This window comes from Corvus cornix, chromosome 28 (assembly GCF_000738735.6).
Source record: "Corvus cornix cornix isolate S_Up_H32 chromosome 28, ASM73873v5, whole genome shotgun sequence".
NCBI classification, from domain to species: Eukaryota; Metazoa; Chordata; class Aves; order Passeriformes; family Corvidae; genus Corvus; species Corvus cornix.
This window is the reverse complement of record NC_046356.1, coordinates 1,969,604-1,986,621: the sequence shown is the minus strand read 5'-3', so window position 1 is coordinate 1,986,621 and position 17,018 is coordinate 1,969,604. Positions and strand designations below refer to the sequence as shown.

General features: G+C 61.8%; 1 protein-coding gene across 1 annotated transcript; it reads right to left on the bottom strand.

Annotated features, from left to right (window-relative positions):
* Window positions 1-1,207: 1,207 nt before the first annotated feature.
* On the bottom strand, window positions 1,208-16,368 carry MYO1F (myosin IF). The gene is made up of 28 exons (XM_039566112.1): window positions 16,262-16,368; window positions 12,739-12,876; window positions 10,898-10,987; window positions 10,326-10,420; window positions 9,708-9,795; window positions 9,426-9,515; window positions 8,782-8,913; window positions 8,568-8,702; window positions 8,358-8,490; window positions 7,638-7,834; window positions 7,464-7,544; window positions 7,182-7,268; window positions 6,937-7,023; window positions 6,429-6,596; window positions 6,262-6,347; window positions 5,828-5,909; window positions 5,619-5,725; window positions 5,301-5,399; window positions 4,626-4,770; window positions 4,414-4,528; window positions 3,647-3,816; window positions 3,368-3,513; window positions 2,937-3,083; window positions 2,709-2,857; window positions 2,395-2,478; window positions 2,104-2,305; window positions 1,643-1,809; window positions 1,208-1,566 (listed from the first exon to the last, which is right to left on the bottom strand). Exons 1-28 carry the CDS (start codon window positions 16,262-16,264, stop codon window positions 1,490-1,492), a joined length of 3,300 nt encoding a protein of 1,099 aa, XP_039422046.1. The 5' UTR covers window positions 16,265-16,368; the 3' UTR covers window positions 1,208-1,489.
* Between the last annotated feature and the right edge of the window lie 650 nt (window positions 16,369-17,018).

Here is a 17,018-nt window from a genome sequence, read left to right as displayed (position 1 = left end):
GTGCAAGGACTCCTAAAAACCTGTGATTTACAGGAAAAATCACCCCAAGGACTGCAGGGGCTGGAAAAGCCCATCATGGTGGGGAGTGCAACCACAATTTCCAGCATGGGGCTGTGAGGAACTTGCAATTCCATGGGGAACTTCCCATCCCAGTGGGGTCCTGCCCTCTGTTAACCCCACCCTGGAGGACACAGGGTCCCCTGAATGCCGCTGGACCCCAAATCTAAGGTGGGGAGGTCTGTATGACACAGCGGCAGCTCCAGTGGGAGCGTGGGAGGGAGGAAGAGGAGGGCTGGGGTGTGAGGGTGAAGCTGGGCTCTGTGGGATCAGGGAGGGAGAGGAGGGCTGGCTGTGGGATCAGGCCGGGCTCTGTGGGATCAGGGAGGGAGAGGAGGGCTGGCTGTGGGATCAGGCCGGGCTCTGTGGGATCAGGGAGGGAGAGGAGGGCTGGCTGTGGGATCAGGCCGGCTCTGTGGGATCAGGGAGGGAGAGGAGGGCTGGCTGTGGGATCAGGCCGGGCTCTGTGGGATCAGGCTGTCGTCACTTCCTCCGGCGCAGGGCCTGGCGGGGGGAGCGGGGGAAGCCGGACATGAGCCGGACATGAGCCGGACATTCCGGCCCTTCCGGCCCTGTTCTTCCCTCTCCCTGCTGAAAACCTCCTGGAGCAGCCCCGGGTGGGCCTCAGCCCCCACGCAGCACCCCCAGCCCCAGCTGTCCCCGCTGCCCCGGGGCTTTGGGATGTCCCTGGAGCCGGGCCAGCCGAGCATCGCGGGTGCCACCCCACGCATCGATCCTGGCCCCTCATGGATGAGACCCCCGGCCCCCGCTAGCTGCGGGGCCCAGCACCCCTGTGACACCGCCAGGAAAAGCTGTGACAGCTCCGTGGGCTTTGTCTGAGAGATCCTTGGAGTTTTCTTGGGAGAAATCAGGGAGTGGTGACAGCACCCTGCTCCTGTTCTGCCTCGCCGCTGCCCCGGCTGTGCTGAGCCATCCAGAGCCGCAGCGGGATGTGGAGATGCCTGAGCCGGATCCCTGGGACAGCTGGTTTGTGTATTCAGCGTTTTCTAGAGGGTTCATTGTGGGGGGAACGGGGCTGCCTCTGCTCTGTGTCTGCCCTGTCACAGCTCTTGTCACACAGCGACAGTGGGAGCTGGCACCAGGGTGAAATACAACCCCCAAATTCAATATTTGAGTCAAAATCGCTGAGTCTGGTTATTTCCCATAATTATTAACAACGAATCTGTTCATACCACGGGGCAGTTTCAGTCCCAGGGTACGAACAAGCAGCAAAGAGCCCGTCCTTGCTGCAGGGGTACCCCCAGCTAAAGGGGATCCAGCGCTTGGCACCGGCACAGTCCGGGGGGCTCCTGAGGAAGCGCTCGCTCCACGCCAGCGTTGCTGGAAAAACTTCACAGGGCCACCACTGGCACCTTGGGCACAGCGTCTGGAGGTGGGGTGGGAAGATGGTGACCCTCTCCTGTCCTCCATCTCAGATCTTCTGCACGTAATTCCCAGGGAAAAGCCCTTCCTTGCCGTGCAGCCGGCCTTTCCACCAGCCGGAGGCATCTGGGAAGGGAATAAAAAGTCAGGTGTGGTGGCAGCACAGCGGGGAGAGGAGCTGGGCAGGGCAGGAGCCCGGTACCTTCCATCAGGATGTCAATGACGTCCCCAACGTTGAAGCTGAGCTCATCCACGTCCTGCCCGATGTACTGGTAGAGCGCCTGGCACCGCGGCCTCTCCGCCTTGGGCTGGGGCTTGGGGCGGCGGGCAGGGGGCGGCCGCTGGCTCACGCTGCGCCGGCGCTGCATCCTGAGGGGTGGGAGGGATGGAGTCCTCACCGGGAGGGCAGGAGGGCAGGGGATGTGCTGCTCATCCTGCCCACCCTGCTGCCCCACACCCATGGGGTGCTCTGTGCCTGCAGGTGGGTGCTCCCAGTGCAGGGACTGGGAGAACTGGGATGCACAAGAGCCTGGGAGATGTGTCCTGCAGCAAAGCCAGACTGCCCCACTCTGGTTCCCTCCTCAGAGGGGAAAGCATCTCCCGGTGCTGGTGGCAGTGGAAGAGGAGGATGGGGCAGGGAGAGGGACGTGGGACAGGACCTACCCGGCCACCCCCTGGTCAGGCACATTCAGGAAGTCCATGTTGTGCTCGGATGGGGGCCGTGCCCTGGGCTGGTGGCCGGCGCTGCGGGTGGGAAGAGCTGTGGCCGGGGGACCCCGCGTCTGCTTCTGGGGCATCTTGTAGGTGTCCCTCTGGGCCCGGCCATCGCTGTGGGGGAACTGGGGACCCCCGTTCCTGCAGGCTCCTGGAACACCCCGTCCCGGGGGGCATTAGAGGGGGGCCATGCACGGCCTGCACCCCCAGGAATCCCCCGCCCTGGTACCCCCTCCTCACCTCTGGGTGCCGGTGGGGCACTTCGGGAGGGTGCTGGACACCTGCTGCCACCTCTGCCCTGCGCTGCCCCCTTCCTTGTGGGCTCTGGGGGGACACGAGCCCCCCGTTAGGTGACAGTCCTCAGAGCCAGCTGTAGGGGCTGTCCCCCCATTTGTACCCTGTTCCCCAAAGCTCCCCGTGCTGCCCCATCCCCGGAGCAGAAATGGCTCCTTCCTGGGTGAGACACAAACCCCACAGGGTACACCCAGCCCTCCCTGATGCTCCCAGCGTTCCTGCATCCCCCTTCTGCCACCCCCCAGTGCCCTGGCACTCACTGGCATTCCTGGGGAGCCCATCCCCGATGCTGACCGTAAGGGTTTTGCCTCCAGCTTTGAGGGCGGCCACGTCGCCCTGTCCTCTGACGAAGGTGACGTTGCGGGTGCCACCGCCGCCCCAGCCCTCCTTCTTCACCCGAAACTGTAGTCTGGGGGTGACAGAAGCCGTGAGGCTGCGGTAGCAGGACCCTGTCCTGCTTTGTCCGCTCTCCTGGCCCCCATCCTTACGTGTCCTTGAAGGAGAGGGGCAGCTTGGAGTGGGTGAGCTCCTCGAAGCGCTTGCACAGGAGGCTGATCAGCTCCGTCTTGAAGATGGACTCCAAGAAATTGTCGGCACCGTTCTCGTGGAGGATGAAGAAGTCATCCTGCCTGGTGCTGGGGGACATGGGAGTGTCAGTGGGGGGCAGGGCTGGTGCCAGCTGGGCTGGGGGAGAGTTGGGGACCCCACTGGGCTTGGGTCCACCACGAAATTTGGAGACGATTTAGCTGGAAAACTGCCCGACATCCAAAGCCCCATCTGCAAAGCACCCCGTGGGGAGCCTCGTCCTCAGGGCTGGATGCCCCTGTGGATGAGGGACTGGGGAGCACCAGGCCGTGGAGAGGCTGCTGGAGGTGAGAGGGGACGCCCAGCCGTGCAGAGCCCACGGGGAGGGACACACCTCAGCGAGACGCCGCTCACCGCCTGCAGCTCCACCTTCTTCTTGAGCACCTCCTTGATCTGCCCCTTCTCAGGCCCCTTCTTCACCTTCTCCCGCCCGATCAGGTAGAAGTACTTGGGGGTGAGGATGAAATCCCGCTTGATGGGCTGGGAAAGGGCAGGAGAAGGGGGTGAGGAGGGGTTTGCTGGGGGGCACAAGCCCCACACACACATCCCACCCAAGGGAAGCCAGCAGGAGCTGCAGCTTGGCCGGTCCCCAGCCCCAGGGGTGTCCATGTACCTTGAACCTCCGGTCGTATTTGGTGATGGAGTCGGCGAAGTCGATGCGCTCCCGCTTGGCCAGGAACTGGCGCAGCTCTGGCCGCTCCTCCATGCCCAGGTAATCACCCACGAAATTCCTGTTGATGCTGTTCCTGCGCCGCTCTTTGAAGTTGTAGAGGATGCTGGCAGCTGGAGAGACCCCGAAGAGGGGCAGGTCGGACAGGGGTCTGTGCAGGTGGCTCAGAGCCCCCCAAACCAGCCATAGTTCATGGCAGCAAGAAGTGGGGCTTGTTTTATGCCATGGGAGGAATCCCAGCTGCTTGAGCTTGGCTGGCTTTGAAACCCATTAACTGCCTTCAGAAAACCTCCTGCTGTGGGAAGGAGGGATGGACCCAGCTGCTTTCTGGGTTTTTCCTCCTTGATTTTTTGCTGCTCGCTTGGGAAAACCCATGATGGGGTCAGGCAGGGACCAGTGGCTTGTCCCATCCTTCTGCCAACACTGACTGTCAGATACTCAGATACACATCCCTGTGCAGGCCATGAAATGCCGAGTGAGACAGCACAAGGATCTGGTTCTGTCCTACGGCGGGAACTAGGAGCAGGAAATCTGCGCTCTCCTTTCAGAGTGGGAAAAGAGTCCCAACATCTCATGGGCCAGATCCTCCATCACCCAATCACCATTAGTGCCATGATCAGGAGCCAGGCTGCTGCTCTGACAGCTGGGCTGTCCCACTGAAAGGCACCCTAGAAGGGCTCTGGGGTGTCCCTGTCTTTGCCCAGCCTTACCCTCCTCTCTCATCTGCTCGTATTTGCGGATGGCGATGTGCCGGCGCCAGGCCTTCTGGATCACCCGGGCGAAGCCGTCGAATTTCCTCTCCCTCATCTCCTCGAGGAGGAAGAGCTGGCAGGGACAGGCAGTGCTGAGCCAGGACACCCCAAACCCTCCCCAGTGATGCCCAGCCACGGGCAGTGTCCCCAGAGGGGTCAGGGCCACCCACCGACTCGGGGTTCTTGACGAACACCTTGCTCCGGCCCATCTGGTACTGGTCTGGGTCCATGTTGACCGAGCGCAGAAGGTGCTGCACCCCTTGGCGCTCGTCCCCACGCCACGACGGCCACGTCTCGGGGGTGAGGATGGCATAGCTGTGGAGAGAAACCAGGGTCACAGAATCCCACAATAGTTTGGGTTGGGAGGGATCTTAAAGCCCATCTTGTTCCAATCCCCTGCCGTGGGCAGGGACACCTCCCACTGTCCCTTCTGCTCCAAGCCCCAGCCAGCCTGGCCTGGGACACTGCCAGGGATCCAGGGGCAGCCCCAGCTGCTCTGGGAATTCCATTCCAGGGCCTCTTCACCCTCCCAGGGAACAATTCCTGCCCAGTATCCCATCCAGCCCTGCCCTCTGGCACTGGGAAGCCATTGCCTGTGTCCTGTCCCTCCATCCCCTGTCCCCAGTCCCTCTCCAGCTCTCCTGGAGCCCCTTTAGGGTCTGGAAAGGGCTCTGAGGTCTCCCTGGAGCCTTCTCCTCTCCGGGTTGAATGCCCCCAACTCTCTTAATCTGTGAAGCTGTGCCAGGGCCTCCCCAGCCTCACAGGGAAGAATTTCCCTCTAATGAGGTGCTGTGGGTCATGGCTGGGCTGTGGGATCTGCCAGCCCCACGCCAGCAGCCGCTCACCGTTGCAGGAACTTGTGGAAGAGGCGGCGGTAGGCGAACCCTGCCCGGCGCACCCGGATGTTCTCCTTCAACCCCAAGTACTCGACCTGGTGCTTCACCCTGTGGAGCAGGGAGGGACAATGTGGGACAACAGGGCATGAGGGGACCTAAAGATGCACCTAAAGAGGGCAATGTGTTCCCACACGCCCCGTGTGCTCCGCTGGGTCTGAACAGCTCGGAGGGACCAGCTCAGGGCTGCAGTTTTTGGAGGAAAGCTGGTCCTGGCCACATCTCCATGCCCAGTGTCGCATTCCCTGGGCTCTGTGGGCTCCTGGTTACCTGCTCTCCTCCCAGTCCCGCGGTTTCTTGGTCTCGTTGGGTTTGATGCAGCGGATGTAGTGTGGGGTGCACTTCATGAGTGTGTTCACCAGGTCGTTGGCCTGTTTCTGGTGCAAATATCGAGCTCTGTAGCATCAAAGGGGGCGGTGGGAGCACAGTCCCTGCCACCGCCCCAGAGGAGCTGCTGCTCTGCAGCCCAGGGGACACACCTTGATTTTGGAGCCTGCGGTGGTCGGTCTTCCCTTTTTGTCAGAATCAAGTTTTTCTGGGAAAAGCATCCGGATGAAACCGCTGGAAGGGAGGTGACAGTCCCCAGGTGAGAGCTGCCAGGGTCCCCAGGCTCAGCACGGCCTGAGCTGAGGCCAGCTCCAGCTCTGCCTTCTGCTGCTGGGAAATCCTGGACTGTGGGGCTGAGTCCCTCCTCCCTGACCACCCACCAGAACTGGTGGATGATCCCAGTGGTGGATGATCCCACTCTGCCCAGCCCTGGAGCCCCCAGTGCCCATGGAGCGATGCAGGATGCGATGCGAAGCTGTGATGCCCACAAAGGCAGGACCAGCCTTTAAGGTCTGGATGTTGAGGATTCTGCCCTGTGCCCCAGCCCTTTTGGGGTGCCGCAGGACCCCAGCACTGCCAGACTCACTATTCACTGCTCTGCATGAGCTCGATCAGGTCGGTGAAGAGCACGTCCCGGTTGCGCTCGCAGAAGCCGTTCACATCGTAGGACACCTGATGGGACAGGAGGGGACCTCAGCTGCAGTGGGTGGGGCTGTGGGGCACAGGGTGTGGGGTTTGGGGTGCCCTGCCTACCTTGCCAGCGTAGTGGTGGATGACAAAGCCTGAGTTCCAGCTGTTGAAGTGCTCGTGGGTGCCCACGGCCGCCTGCAGCTTCTGCAGCAGGGTCTGGTCGGCGCCCTCGCCCGTGGCGTGCATGGTGGCACACACGTCATCCAGGACACTCATGATCCCGGGAGGGTTCTGGGACAGGGACAGGGAAGCCATGGGTGTGGCAGGGCCCAATCCTGCACCTGGGCACTGCTGCTCCCTGCTGAGCCACAGCTTAGAGCTGATGCTCTCTCACGGATGCTGGAAGTGTCCAAGGCCGGGCTGGATGGCGCTTGGAGCACCCTGGGATAGTGGAAGGTGTCCCTGCCCATGGCAGGGGTGGCACTGGGTGGGCTTTAAGGTTCCTGCTAACCCAAACCAGTCTGGGATTCTCTGCTCCCTGACAGGACTGGTTTCAGCACCCACCCAGCCCCCTGTCTCTGGGTGCCTCTGCTCCCCAAAAAGCCTCCCCGGCAGAGGGGACCCCACTCACCAGCTTGTTCTCTATCAGGTCACACACCACCTTGTTGTTGAAGTACTGGATCTGCGTCCACTTGATCCCCTCCTGCACATACTCCTCCTGGGGAAGCACAGGGACAGCTGGGTGGGCCCCGAGCCCCTGGGATGTGCTGCAGACCCCCTGCTCCAGTGGTGCCGGGGAGGAGGGGGCTGCAGGAATTGGGCTGCAGGAATTCGGTGCTGGCACAGCCCCACGGTCCCCAGCCCAGCCCCCTGTACCTGCTCTGCCTTCAGGGTGAGCTCGATGAAGATCTGCTGCAGCTTCTCGTTCACAAAGTTAATGCAGAATTGCTCAAAGCCGTTTTTCTGCATGGGAGATGGAAGAGAAAATGGTGCTGAGTTGTCTTCTGCTCCTCTGGCTCATTGGGGGGACCCCAACCAGCAGTGCTTGGATGCTACTCCAGGAACCCTTCTCGAGGCCACCTGATCCAGGTGCTGTCCTTGCTGTGGGAGCAGGGCAGGACATTCCCAGCTGGGCTCCTACAGCACAGCCACACACACCTGGAATATCTCGAAGCCGTAGATGTCCAGCACCCCGATGCTGTACTCCTCGTATGGCTTCTGCATCGCCCGGTTGATGGACTGCGGGGACAGAGGGGACAGTGTGGGTGCAGGGCGGTGGGATTGGCTGGATCCTGGAGCAGGGGGTGACCATCCCCTCTCAGGCCCACGCACCTCCACGAGGAAGTCGAAGACGCGGGCGTAGAGCCCCTTGGCCAGTGCGTCGCGGGTGTAGGCTGCCTGCTCCACGTTGAGGGTGACGGTGATGGACTCGGAGCGGCCGCCCCACTTGCTGTCCATTTTCCTGCTGGTGACCTTCTCGTTGAGGCGCTCCTGGTCGACCCCCAGCAGGTAGGCAGGGAAGGCCAGGGCTGGGCAGAGCGGGGGTGGTCAGGGCTGTGTCCTCCCCACCCGGCTCCAGCCACGGTTGAAGCCCTCAGCCCCATCCAAGTGCGAAGGACAGCAGTGGCACAATGACTGGGGACATGGGATGCGTCCTTCCTCTCCCAAAGTGACACCTGCCATCACCCCTGGCTAATTAAGTTCTGGCTGAGCCAGTTGCTCGCTGCCTCAGTTTCCCCATGTCTAACGTGGGGAAGGTGCTGCTGCTGCCTCCCTCCTCCACCAGGGGATTTGTGACACAGCCACAGAATCAAAGGATGAACTAGGTTGGAAAAGACCTTTGAGATCATCAAGTCCAGCCTACGACCTTAACACCTCCTCATCAACTAAACCACGGCACTGAGTGCCACGCCCAGTCCTTTTTTAAACACATCCAGGGACGGTGACTCCACCACCTCCCCGGGCAGACGATTCCATTGCCAGTTTGCCACTCATTCCTGAGGGTCCCTGTGACCGTCCCCAGCTGTCCCCTGGAGCCGCTTGGCTACTCACAGTCAGCGTTCTCCACCCGGGCGTAGTTGCCCTCCTCACGGAAGCTGATGTTGCCCAGGTGCAGGATCCCTGCCACGATCTGCAGCACCAGCTGCTGGTCCTCGCCGCGGATGCCGATGACCTGCATGGCGTTCTGGGGGTGCAGGGACCCCGTGAGCCCCCGCCCGGCCCCAGAGCCTTTGGGGACTCCCCTCCCTCCTGGGCACTCACCACGGTCTCATGGAAGTCGCTGCGGTCATCTGTGCCCTCCACCTGGTAGGTGTCTGTCTGGTTCAGGTAGAAGTAATAATCCGGGCTCATGATGCCCAGATTCTGCCGCTGCTCTTGGGATGCCCCTTGGATGAGCTAGGAGGGGACACGGGGCTGTGGTCACCCAGCTCCTGGCCTCCCTCTGCAGCCCGGTGGCTTCAGGCCACCCCCATACCTGATAGTAGATGTGGAAATTCCTCTCGCACTCGTTCTGGCTCACCACGCGCGACTTCTCCAGCAGGAAGTTGGAGATCTTGCCCCCGTCGGGTTCTCCGCCCCGGCTGAACTGGATCTCGAAGTATTTTCCCTGCTCCGGCACAGATCCTGCTCAGAGCTGTGGCCCTGGCTGGGGGGATTCCTCATCCCTCATTCTCCTCAACCCCTTCCCCACCGCATTTTTTGGGATGCTGGGATTTGCAATCCCTGGCTGAAGGCTTTATGGTTCATGTGGAGACCTCATCGCTCTCTCAACTGCCCCAAAGGAGGTTGGAGCCAGGTGGGGTCAGTCTCTTCTCCCAGGTGATAGGCGACAGGACAAGAGGAAACAGCCTCACGTTGCCCCAGGGGAGATTTAGATTGGATATGAGGAAAAAATCCTTCACTGAAAGCATGGTCAGGCACTGGAACAGATTGTGGTGGAGTCACCATCCCTGCAGGGATTTAAAAGCCGTGTGGATGTGGCACTTGGGGACATGGCCCAGTGGTGGCCTTGGCAGTGTTGGACTCGATCTCAAAGGTCAACTTTCCAACCCAGCTGGGTCAGTGACTGTGCTGCAGCGCTGACCCCCTGCACCCGCCTGCGACTGCCCTGGCACTTACAAAGCGGCTGGAGTTGTTGTTCCGGACAGTTTTGGCGTTTCCAAAGGCCTCCAGCAGCGGGTTAGACTGCAGGATGATGTCCTTCACGTGCTGGGGACAGAGCAGGGGAGGGCTGAGCACAGCTGGGTCCCCCTCCAGGCCTGGGGACAGATCTGGGGCTTTGCGTGTCCCCAGGTCTGGAGTGGCCACAGTGCCACCATCAGCTCTGGGGATTATGGGCCGGCATGGTGGGGGTCAGTTGGGAGGTGACATGATAGGTGGCAGGGGGGACAACAGACCTACCTGGACCTTCTCCCCACCCCCAGACACTTTGGAGATGTAGCCCATGATGTATTTTGCTGCCACCGTTTTCCCGGCTCCGCTTTCTCCGCTGTGCAAACGCCAAAGCAGAGGAGATGTGAAATGCCCCCACTAGAGCCACCCGTCCTGAGGGTTTTGGGGTGGGTCCTGGAGCAGGACCAGAGGGTGACAGCGAGTTTTGGGGACTGTGGCCACCCCCCTTGGACGGGGCTGCCCAGGGGTATCGCTGTGAGCAAAGCGTGGCTCGCTGAGCTGCTCCAGGCGACATTGAATTTCTTGTCACCGGATTTAGAAGGGGAGGAGGGAGACTTGGGAGCCACAGAGGGAAGTGTCCGGCCTTGCCCCACATCCTGACCATCCCCCTTGCAACACTGCCCCGGAGAGCTGCATTGCACAAGGCTCTGGCCCTGCCTGGGACCCCCCTGGTCACAGCCTTGCCTGGTGGCCCAGGGGGTTCCTCCAGACACCCCAGAGCCCAGGAGCCACCACTCTTCAGCTACATCTTAGCTGGGAAACCCCTGGACTGGAGAGAAGGGGTGGTGGGGACAGATGTCCCCAGGGGCAGTGACACCCCAGCTGTGCCCCAGTGTCCCCCAGTACCTGATGATGACACACTGGTTCTCCCCGTCGATCAGCATGTTCCGGTACATGTTGTCAGTCAGGGCGTAGATGTGGGGGGGATTTTCATACTGGGCCTAACCGGGGGACAGGGACAATGGGGCTGAGCACAGAGCAGCCCCCAGCTCCCCTCCCCAAACCCCTTAACTGCCCACAGGGGAATCAATCTTCTCATACTGACCCTAAACAAGGCACAGGGACAGCGGGGCTGAGCACAGAGCAGCCCCCAGCTCCCCAAATCCCCCTCACTGTGCCCATGTGACAGTCAGCCTCTTCCCACAAACATCGGCTCATCAGCAGCGTGTCTGGGGTTTCCTAACCCTCCCCTCCTCCCTGGGAAGCTCGCTGGGGCTGAGCTGTGTTTTACCATGTTTGGGTTGCTTTAGTATGCATTTCTGAGCTGAATTTCCCAGGAATGTGAATTTGCTGCTGGGTGTCTCGTTAGGAGACTGACCCCTGCAGCAGCCACGGGGCTGTGGAGGATGGGGACCCTCAGGGGACGCTCCTGGGGGTTTTGCACGGAATTAACCCCGAATTGCCCCTGGCAGCCTCACCGCGCCCTGGTACAGCTCGATCTCCCGGTCGGTGAAATACGGCATCTGCTTGAAGGGGTTCACGGAGATCAGCACGGGCCCGATGTAGGTCTGGGCAGCAGGTCAAGGGCCGTGTGTCCCGTCCCATGTCCCCCCTTCCCACTGCCCAATCCCACCCCGCAGGCAGGAAGGTGGGTATGGGGTCCCTGCCACGTCCGGGCAGCTGCACCAGGAATGCCACGAGGGATTCCAGCTCGGCACAGGCAGAGCTGCTCTGCTGCCGTGGCTTGGGGCACTCCCAGCGCGTCCTCGGCCCCGGAGTGTCCCCTGGGGTGTGATGGCTGCAGGAGCATCCCCTCAACTCCCTGGCCTGGCTGAGGATTGGCTCCAAAAGCTTCTCCAGCATCCCGCAGCCTCCTGGAATTCACCCTCTGCTCACGCTCCTTTTGCAGCAGGAGCCCATCCTGGTATTACATCCAGGGAAACTGAGGCACGAAGAGGAGAGGAACTGCAGCTCCTGCCTTTCCCTGCCCAGCAGCCACTCTGCTGCCTTCCCGGCAGCATCCCCGAGTCACTCAGTGCGGGCAGAGCACGGAAAAGCAGGGAATTGCGCCTGGAATTGGTGCGGCAGCGGGGTGGGGATGAGCCCCCAGCACGGCGAGGAGATGGAGGTTGGGGATGGAGCAGGTGGGATCATCCCAAGCCTTTGATATCCTATTTGTGTCCCAGCTGGCAGTGGGACAGTGGGGCAGGGGGCGAGCAGCCGGAGGGCAGGAAGAGGGAGCTTTTCTGCGAAATGCAGAAGCTTGGGATGTTGAGTCATGGTTGGACAGAGCTCTGCGTGCAGCAGCACAGAAAAAAAAAGGAAGAGAGAGGCTGCGTGGGGTATTTTTCCCCTCAAAAAACAACAACAACAACAACCAAAACCAAAAAACCCCCCAAAAAGCCAACTCCAAACCAAGCCCCAAACGCGTGCAAAGCCCCAGGGCTGTGGCGGGAGGTGGCTGAGTCACAGCATCGCCTTGTAAGGACAGAGTCACATCTTCAGGGGAAATGCAGCGGCGTGGGCAGGAGCCTCAGCCCGGGCTGAGCCCTCCCCGTGCCCTGCTGTGCCCCTCGGGGCTCTGCTCCTTGTCCCCAGCAGGGACAGCCACCCCCGCATCGGGGAGCAGCGAGCTGGGATGGTACCGGGGCCACGTCCCCAGGCGGGTGTGGGGTGAGCAAGGCTTGGGGACACGTCCCCGTCCTCCTCCAGAGCTGTGGCCCCCGGCAGTGCCAGCTCAGGGATGGCAGCAGGGAGCTGGAGCCGCTCCGTGTCCCCCGCGCTGGGTGACGGTGTCCCCCGTGTCCTGGCACCGCTGGGGACGAGGGGTGGCACCTCCGCCTCTTGCCTGCGGGGATGCTCCCGCTCCACCCGGGGCTTGCCTGGATTTGTGGGGGGTGCAGAGCAGCCAGGACATGCTGTGGGCATCGCTGGGGGTGGGTGACACCAACAGGGGACGATGGTCACTGCTGCCACCGGGGAGACTGCTGCCACCCCCGTCACAGGCAGGGGGTTCCCGGTGTGCAGGGACAGAGGGACACTGCGGGTGAGGGGCTTTGCTCGGGACTCTGTGGCTGCAAAGGAAGGACCAAAGTGGGTCCTGGGGCATGGCAGGACAGGGGGTTTGGGTGCTGTGTCTCTGCCAAGTGCAGCTCAGCTTGGGAATGGCGACGTTCCCCCAGCCCATCCCAATCCCGTCCCAGCAGGACACAGGACACCGCAAGCTCTGGGGCAGCTCCAGTTTGCCGCGCCCCGACAAAGCCTAGGAGCCCATCCCTGCTGCTCCCTGTGCCTGTCCCCACTGCCTGGGCAAGGATACAAAGATGAAATCGTCCATGAAACGCTTCTTGAGGTTCTCCACGATGGCCTCCTCGGAGATCTTGGACAGCAGCACCATGTCGTCCACGCCGCTCTGCTTGACATTGTGGCTCTGCCAGTGGAAGCGCTCCTTGCTGCCCTGGGGGCACAGGGACACAGCGACTGTGCCGGGGCCGCCTCCTGCCACCAGGGCCACCTCCTGTCACCAGGGCTGGCTCTGACCCCCGGAGCTGCCGGCAGCTGGGACCGGTCCCCGGCTCAGCTGTCACTCCAAACCAGGCACCTCGCGGTGCAAACAGAGGGGTTTGACCACCCTGGGAACTCTCAAAGCTGGAAATTCAGTGCTCTGGGGCTTGTCCCAACCCTCTAGATCGCTCCTCACCTCCGGGCAGCCGGAGAGGAGCAGACAGGAGCTGCCCCAGCCCCCCTCACCCGGGTTAATGAAGGATAAAGAAGCAGTTGATGCAGAGATTGTGAGCCAGAACAACGCAGGGGAAGGGTGGTGGTGGCATCCTCTGCACCCCCACATCCTCCTTGCACCACTGTGCCCCTGTCCCCCTTCGCTCTGCCCAGGAAGATGCCAGCACCCTCTGCCCAACTGTCCCCAACTCGCCCAGCTCTGTCCCCTGGGGGCTGTGGGGCAGCAGCAGAACTGGGCTGGGATTTCAGCCCTTGTGGGGTAAACACAGCCCTGGGCTGGGAGGGGGGGATTTCATCATGCAAAAGCCATCCAAAGGCCTTCCCTCACCCTCGATGTCTCCAGAAACAAGCTGGGCACAGCTGTGGTGCCCATGTGGCCCCCGGCACGGTGCCCAGGAGGGAATGCCCCATCTAGACTGGTCTGTGGCCCCTCTGTCCCCATCCCCGGCGGTTCCTCTTTCACCCCCCTTGCTCCTGTCACCGATTTCACTTCTCCCCCATCAGCCCTGGTCTCTTACTCTTTCCAGTTCCCTTTTCTTCTTCTCTTCCCCTTTTGCTTGAATTTCCTGCAGGCTCTCAAGATTTCAGGATTCTGGATCCTGACACCTTTGGAGGCTCCTGGCAGCCCCTGATTTTTGCTGGGTGCCCCCAGCCCCCCACCACCACCCTGGGGTGTTTGTCACAAGCCGGCTCCATCACGTGCTGCTCCCCTGTCCATCTCCCTCCTCCCTGGGCTCTGCAACCCCAAACACCCCCTGTGCCCCCTCTCCAAACCCCAAATGCAAGTCAAGCCCCCACAGCTGCTGAAGGGGCTTCTGGCTGTGTTGTCCCACCACCTCCTCTTGGGGTGCACAGAGCTGGGTCAGCTCAGGGGGTCCAGGGCTGCTCACACAGCCTGACACCACTCAGGGAGCTTCTCCTCTTCCTCCTGGTTGTTGTTTATGGGCCTTTTTCTTGCCTTCATCCTAATATCCCCCAGAAAACCCATCTGGAAAAACACCGGCAGGCTCAGCCGTCCTCTCCAGGTCACCGTGGTGTCACCCAGGGAGCTGCCAGAGGCCCCAGGAGCTTCCCAGCTTCACCTCAGCCTGGTCCAAACCCTGGGCTTCGGGAGAGAGAGCCCATGGGCAGACAAACACCTCTGTGCCCTGTCCCCATCACCCCAAACTCTGGGCTGCTGATCGAGGCCACGTTAAGGCAGATAGGATTTCCTGCACTGAGAGCTCAAAGGTTTCGAGCTGACACCCAGAGATTGTCCTTCAGCCCCACGACTGCTCAGAGCTGTCAGTGCTGTTTTCACCTCCTCTTCCTCTGGCCCAGCTCAGGGGCTTTCCTGGCCCTGCTGGGGCACCTGGTGCAGCCCAGCTGCGAGGAAAACACCGCCTCACGGTACATGAAGGGTTTGTCCTGGGTGTCTGCAGAGCTCTGGGTGTTCCTGCCCTGTTTCTGGGAGCACTGAGCGTGCCTGGCCTCCCTGAGCGTGCCACGGGCAGTTTGCAGGGCCAGGGTTCACTGAACTGGGTAAAATCAGGATGCAGAGGAATTAGAATCCCTTAAATCCTGGTACTGCCTGAGCTCGGTGCCCAGTGAGCCCCCATGGGATGGGGCTGCAGGTGACACCCCAGCGGGGAGTGGGGGCACAGATTAATATTCCAGAGGTTTGGGGCAGCAGTTTCTCAGTCCCCTCCTCTGTCCAGCCCCAGGCCAAAGCTGCCCAGGGAAGGGGGCCTGGACCAAGCCATTCCACCCTCATGCCAAGCAGGGAGAAGCTTTTGTCCCCCCTTCACCTTCCAGGTGCCCTTTGCAGCCCCTGTGCATGAGGGACTTTGCTCCAGAGGTGACAGGTGACACATGAGGAGCCCCTCAGCACCCCCAGCTGCGGGATGGGCACTGTCACCACCCCTGTGCCCAGGGCCAGGATGCTCCTGGGCAGGGAGGGGAGCAGCCCTGCGGCAGCACTTGCAAAACATGGTGTTTTTCTTCAAAGCTGAGGTCAAACCACAAAGGAACCCTGCAAGCCTCGAGCAAGGAGCGGATGCAGCCCAAGGTGGCACCTTTTGAGTCGAGATAGGCTGAGCCCAGAAGCAGCAACACCTTAAAACCACCAGAAAGCCTTGAGAGGAGGAGGAGCAGCAGCAAGTTTGTCACATCAGTGTCACAGCCAGGCACGGGCAGGGGTTGGGGATGGGGGCTGGCCCTGGGGCTGGGCCCTGGCAGGGGTCCGGGTCGTGGCTGCAGAGTCCCTTGGTCCTTCAGGAAGCCACAGAATAACTGCAGGTGGCGAGGAGGGGACAGTGGAAGCATCTTCGGTGACAGCATCTGAGCAGCCTCTCGGAGGTGACAGCCACAAGCGTGGGCGTCAGAAGGTTTCAGCCTGGCCACTGTCCCCTGTCCCCTTCCTGTCTGGGTGCAAATAGCTGGGGACAGCATCACCCCCAGGCACGGGGGGAGCAGAGCTGTGAGCTGCAAGGACACAGCTGTGGCAGCCCCTTACCCCAAGTCTGAGCATCTTCCTAATTCTGAGAGCTTTCATCTTCCTCTTCTGCCTCCAGATCAGCTTCCAGAAGTGGCTGCTGCCCTCCCAGCAGCCCCACATCCTCCCTGCAGCCCCTGGCCCCTGGGCCTGCAAGGTCTGACCATGGGGACCAGCACCCAGGGGGTCCCTCCTGGCCTGGGGCTGCCACCCCCACCCCACACTCTGCCCCACCAGCACCACCAGTGCTGAGACCAGAAGCACCAGTGAGGACACAAAGCTGTCCCGTGGGTGCCACAGCAGTGACGGCAAAATCCAAACCTCTCTGTGCCAGACAGGCGGTCCCCATCCTGTCCTGGGGGACAGCAGCCCCCAGCCCCCCACACCCACCCCCGGCTGCTCCTCACCCCGGTGCCTCCCCAGCCCCCGTCCCCAAGCTGGGCCGCACCGTCCCCTCTCCAGCAGGGACATGGGGCAGGCCCCTGGCACCTCCCAAAGCAGCGAGGGACCGCGCTGGGAGCAGGGCAGGGCAGGGCAGGGGCAGCCCTGAGGTGGCAGAGCAGGAGGTGACACCCCGGGCTGCCCGAGGGGAGCAGGGTGGGGTCCCCAGGAGGGCCCCGCTCGCACTCACCATGATGTCCCCGTGTCCCTCCCCGGCCCGGGGCGCTCGGGGCTGCTGTCACCGCCGGCCCGGGGCCATCCCAGAGCGATTCTTTTTTGCCTTTCTGCTGATTGTGACGAATTACTTTCCCTCCCCTCACTTCCTCATTCTGCACGTTTGTGGGGGTGGCGAGGACAACGGTGCCTTTGCTACCAGGGGACTTCGGGGTGGCCCTGCCCTGGGTGTCACCACCTCTGCTGCTGCTCGGTGTCACCGAGCTGGGGAGGGAGCGGCTGCTGGACAGAGCCCGGCAGGGATGCTCAGAGCTTCGGTGAGACCTTTCCCCTCACCCTGCGGTGACAGCTGGATGTCACCTGTCCAGGGGTGGTCAGTCAGTGCTGGGGGGTGGCTTTAGGAGCAGGATGCTTTTGGTTGCTGCTTTTTTTTGTTTGTTTGTTTTTAATAAAAGAGGCCCCTCTTGAGGTGCAGAGAAAAGCAGAATTCTGGGCCACCATGTCCCCACTGTCCCCTGCAGAGTCACAGAAGGGTTTGGGTGGGAAGGGACCTTAAAGCCCATCCAGTGCCACCCCTGCCATGGCAGGGACACCTTCCACTATCCCAGGCTGCTCCAAGCCCCAATGTCCAGCCTGGCATTGGGCACTGCCAGGGATCCAGGGGCAGCCCCAGCTGCTCTGGGCACCCTGGGCCAGGGCCTGCCCACCCTCCCAGGGAACAATTCCTGCCCAAGATCCCATCCAGCCCTGCCCTCTGGCACTGGGAAGCCTTT

What these genes read in the sequence shown, in the direction of transcription:
- MYO1F (XM_039566112.1), bottom strand. An exon ending in GCGACTTCCATGAGACCGTG is followed by an intron (nt 8,491 to 8,567) that starts GTGAGTGCCCAG and finishes CTGCACCCCCAG; the next exon opens with AACGCCATGCAGGTCATCGG. An exon ending in CCGGGTGGAGAACGCTGACT is followed by an intron (nt 7,835 to 8,357) that starts GTGAGTAGCCAA and finishes CGCTCTGCCCAG; the next exon opens with CCCTGGCCTTCCCTGCCTAC.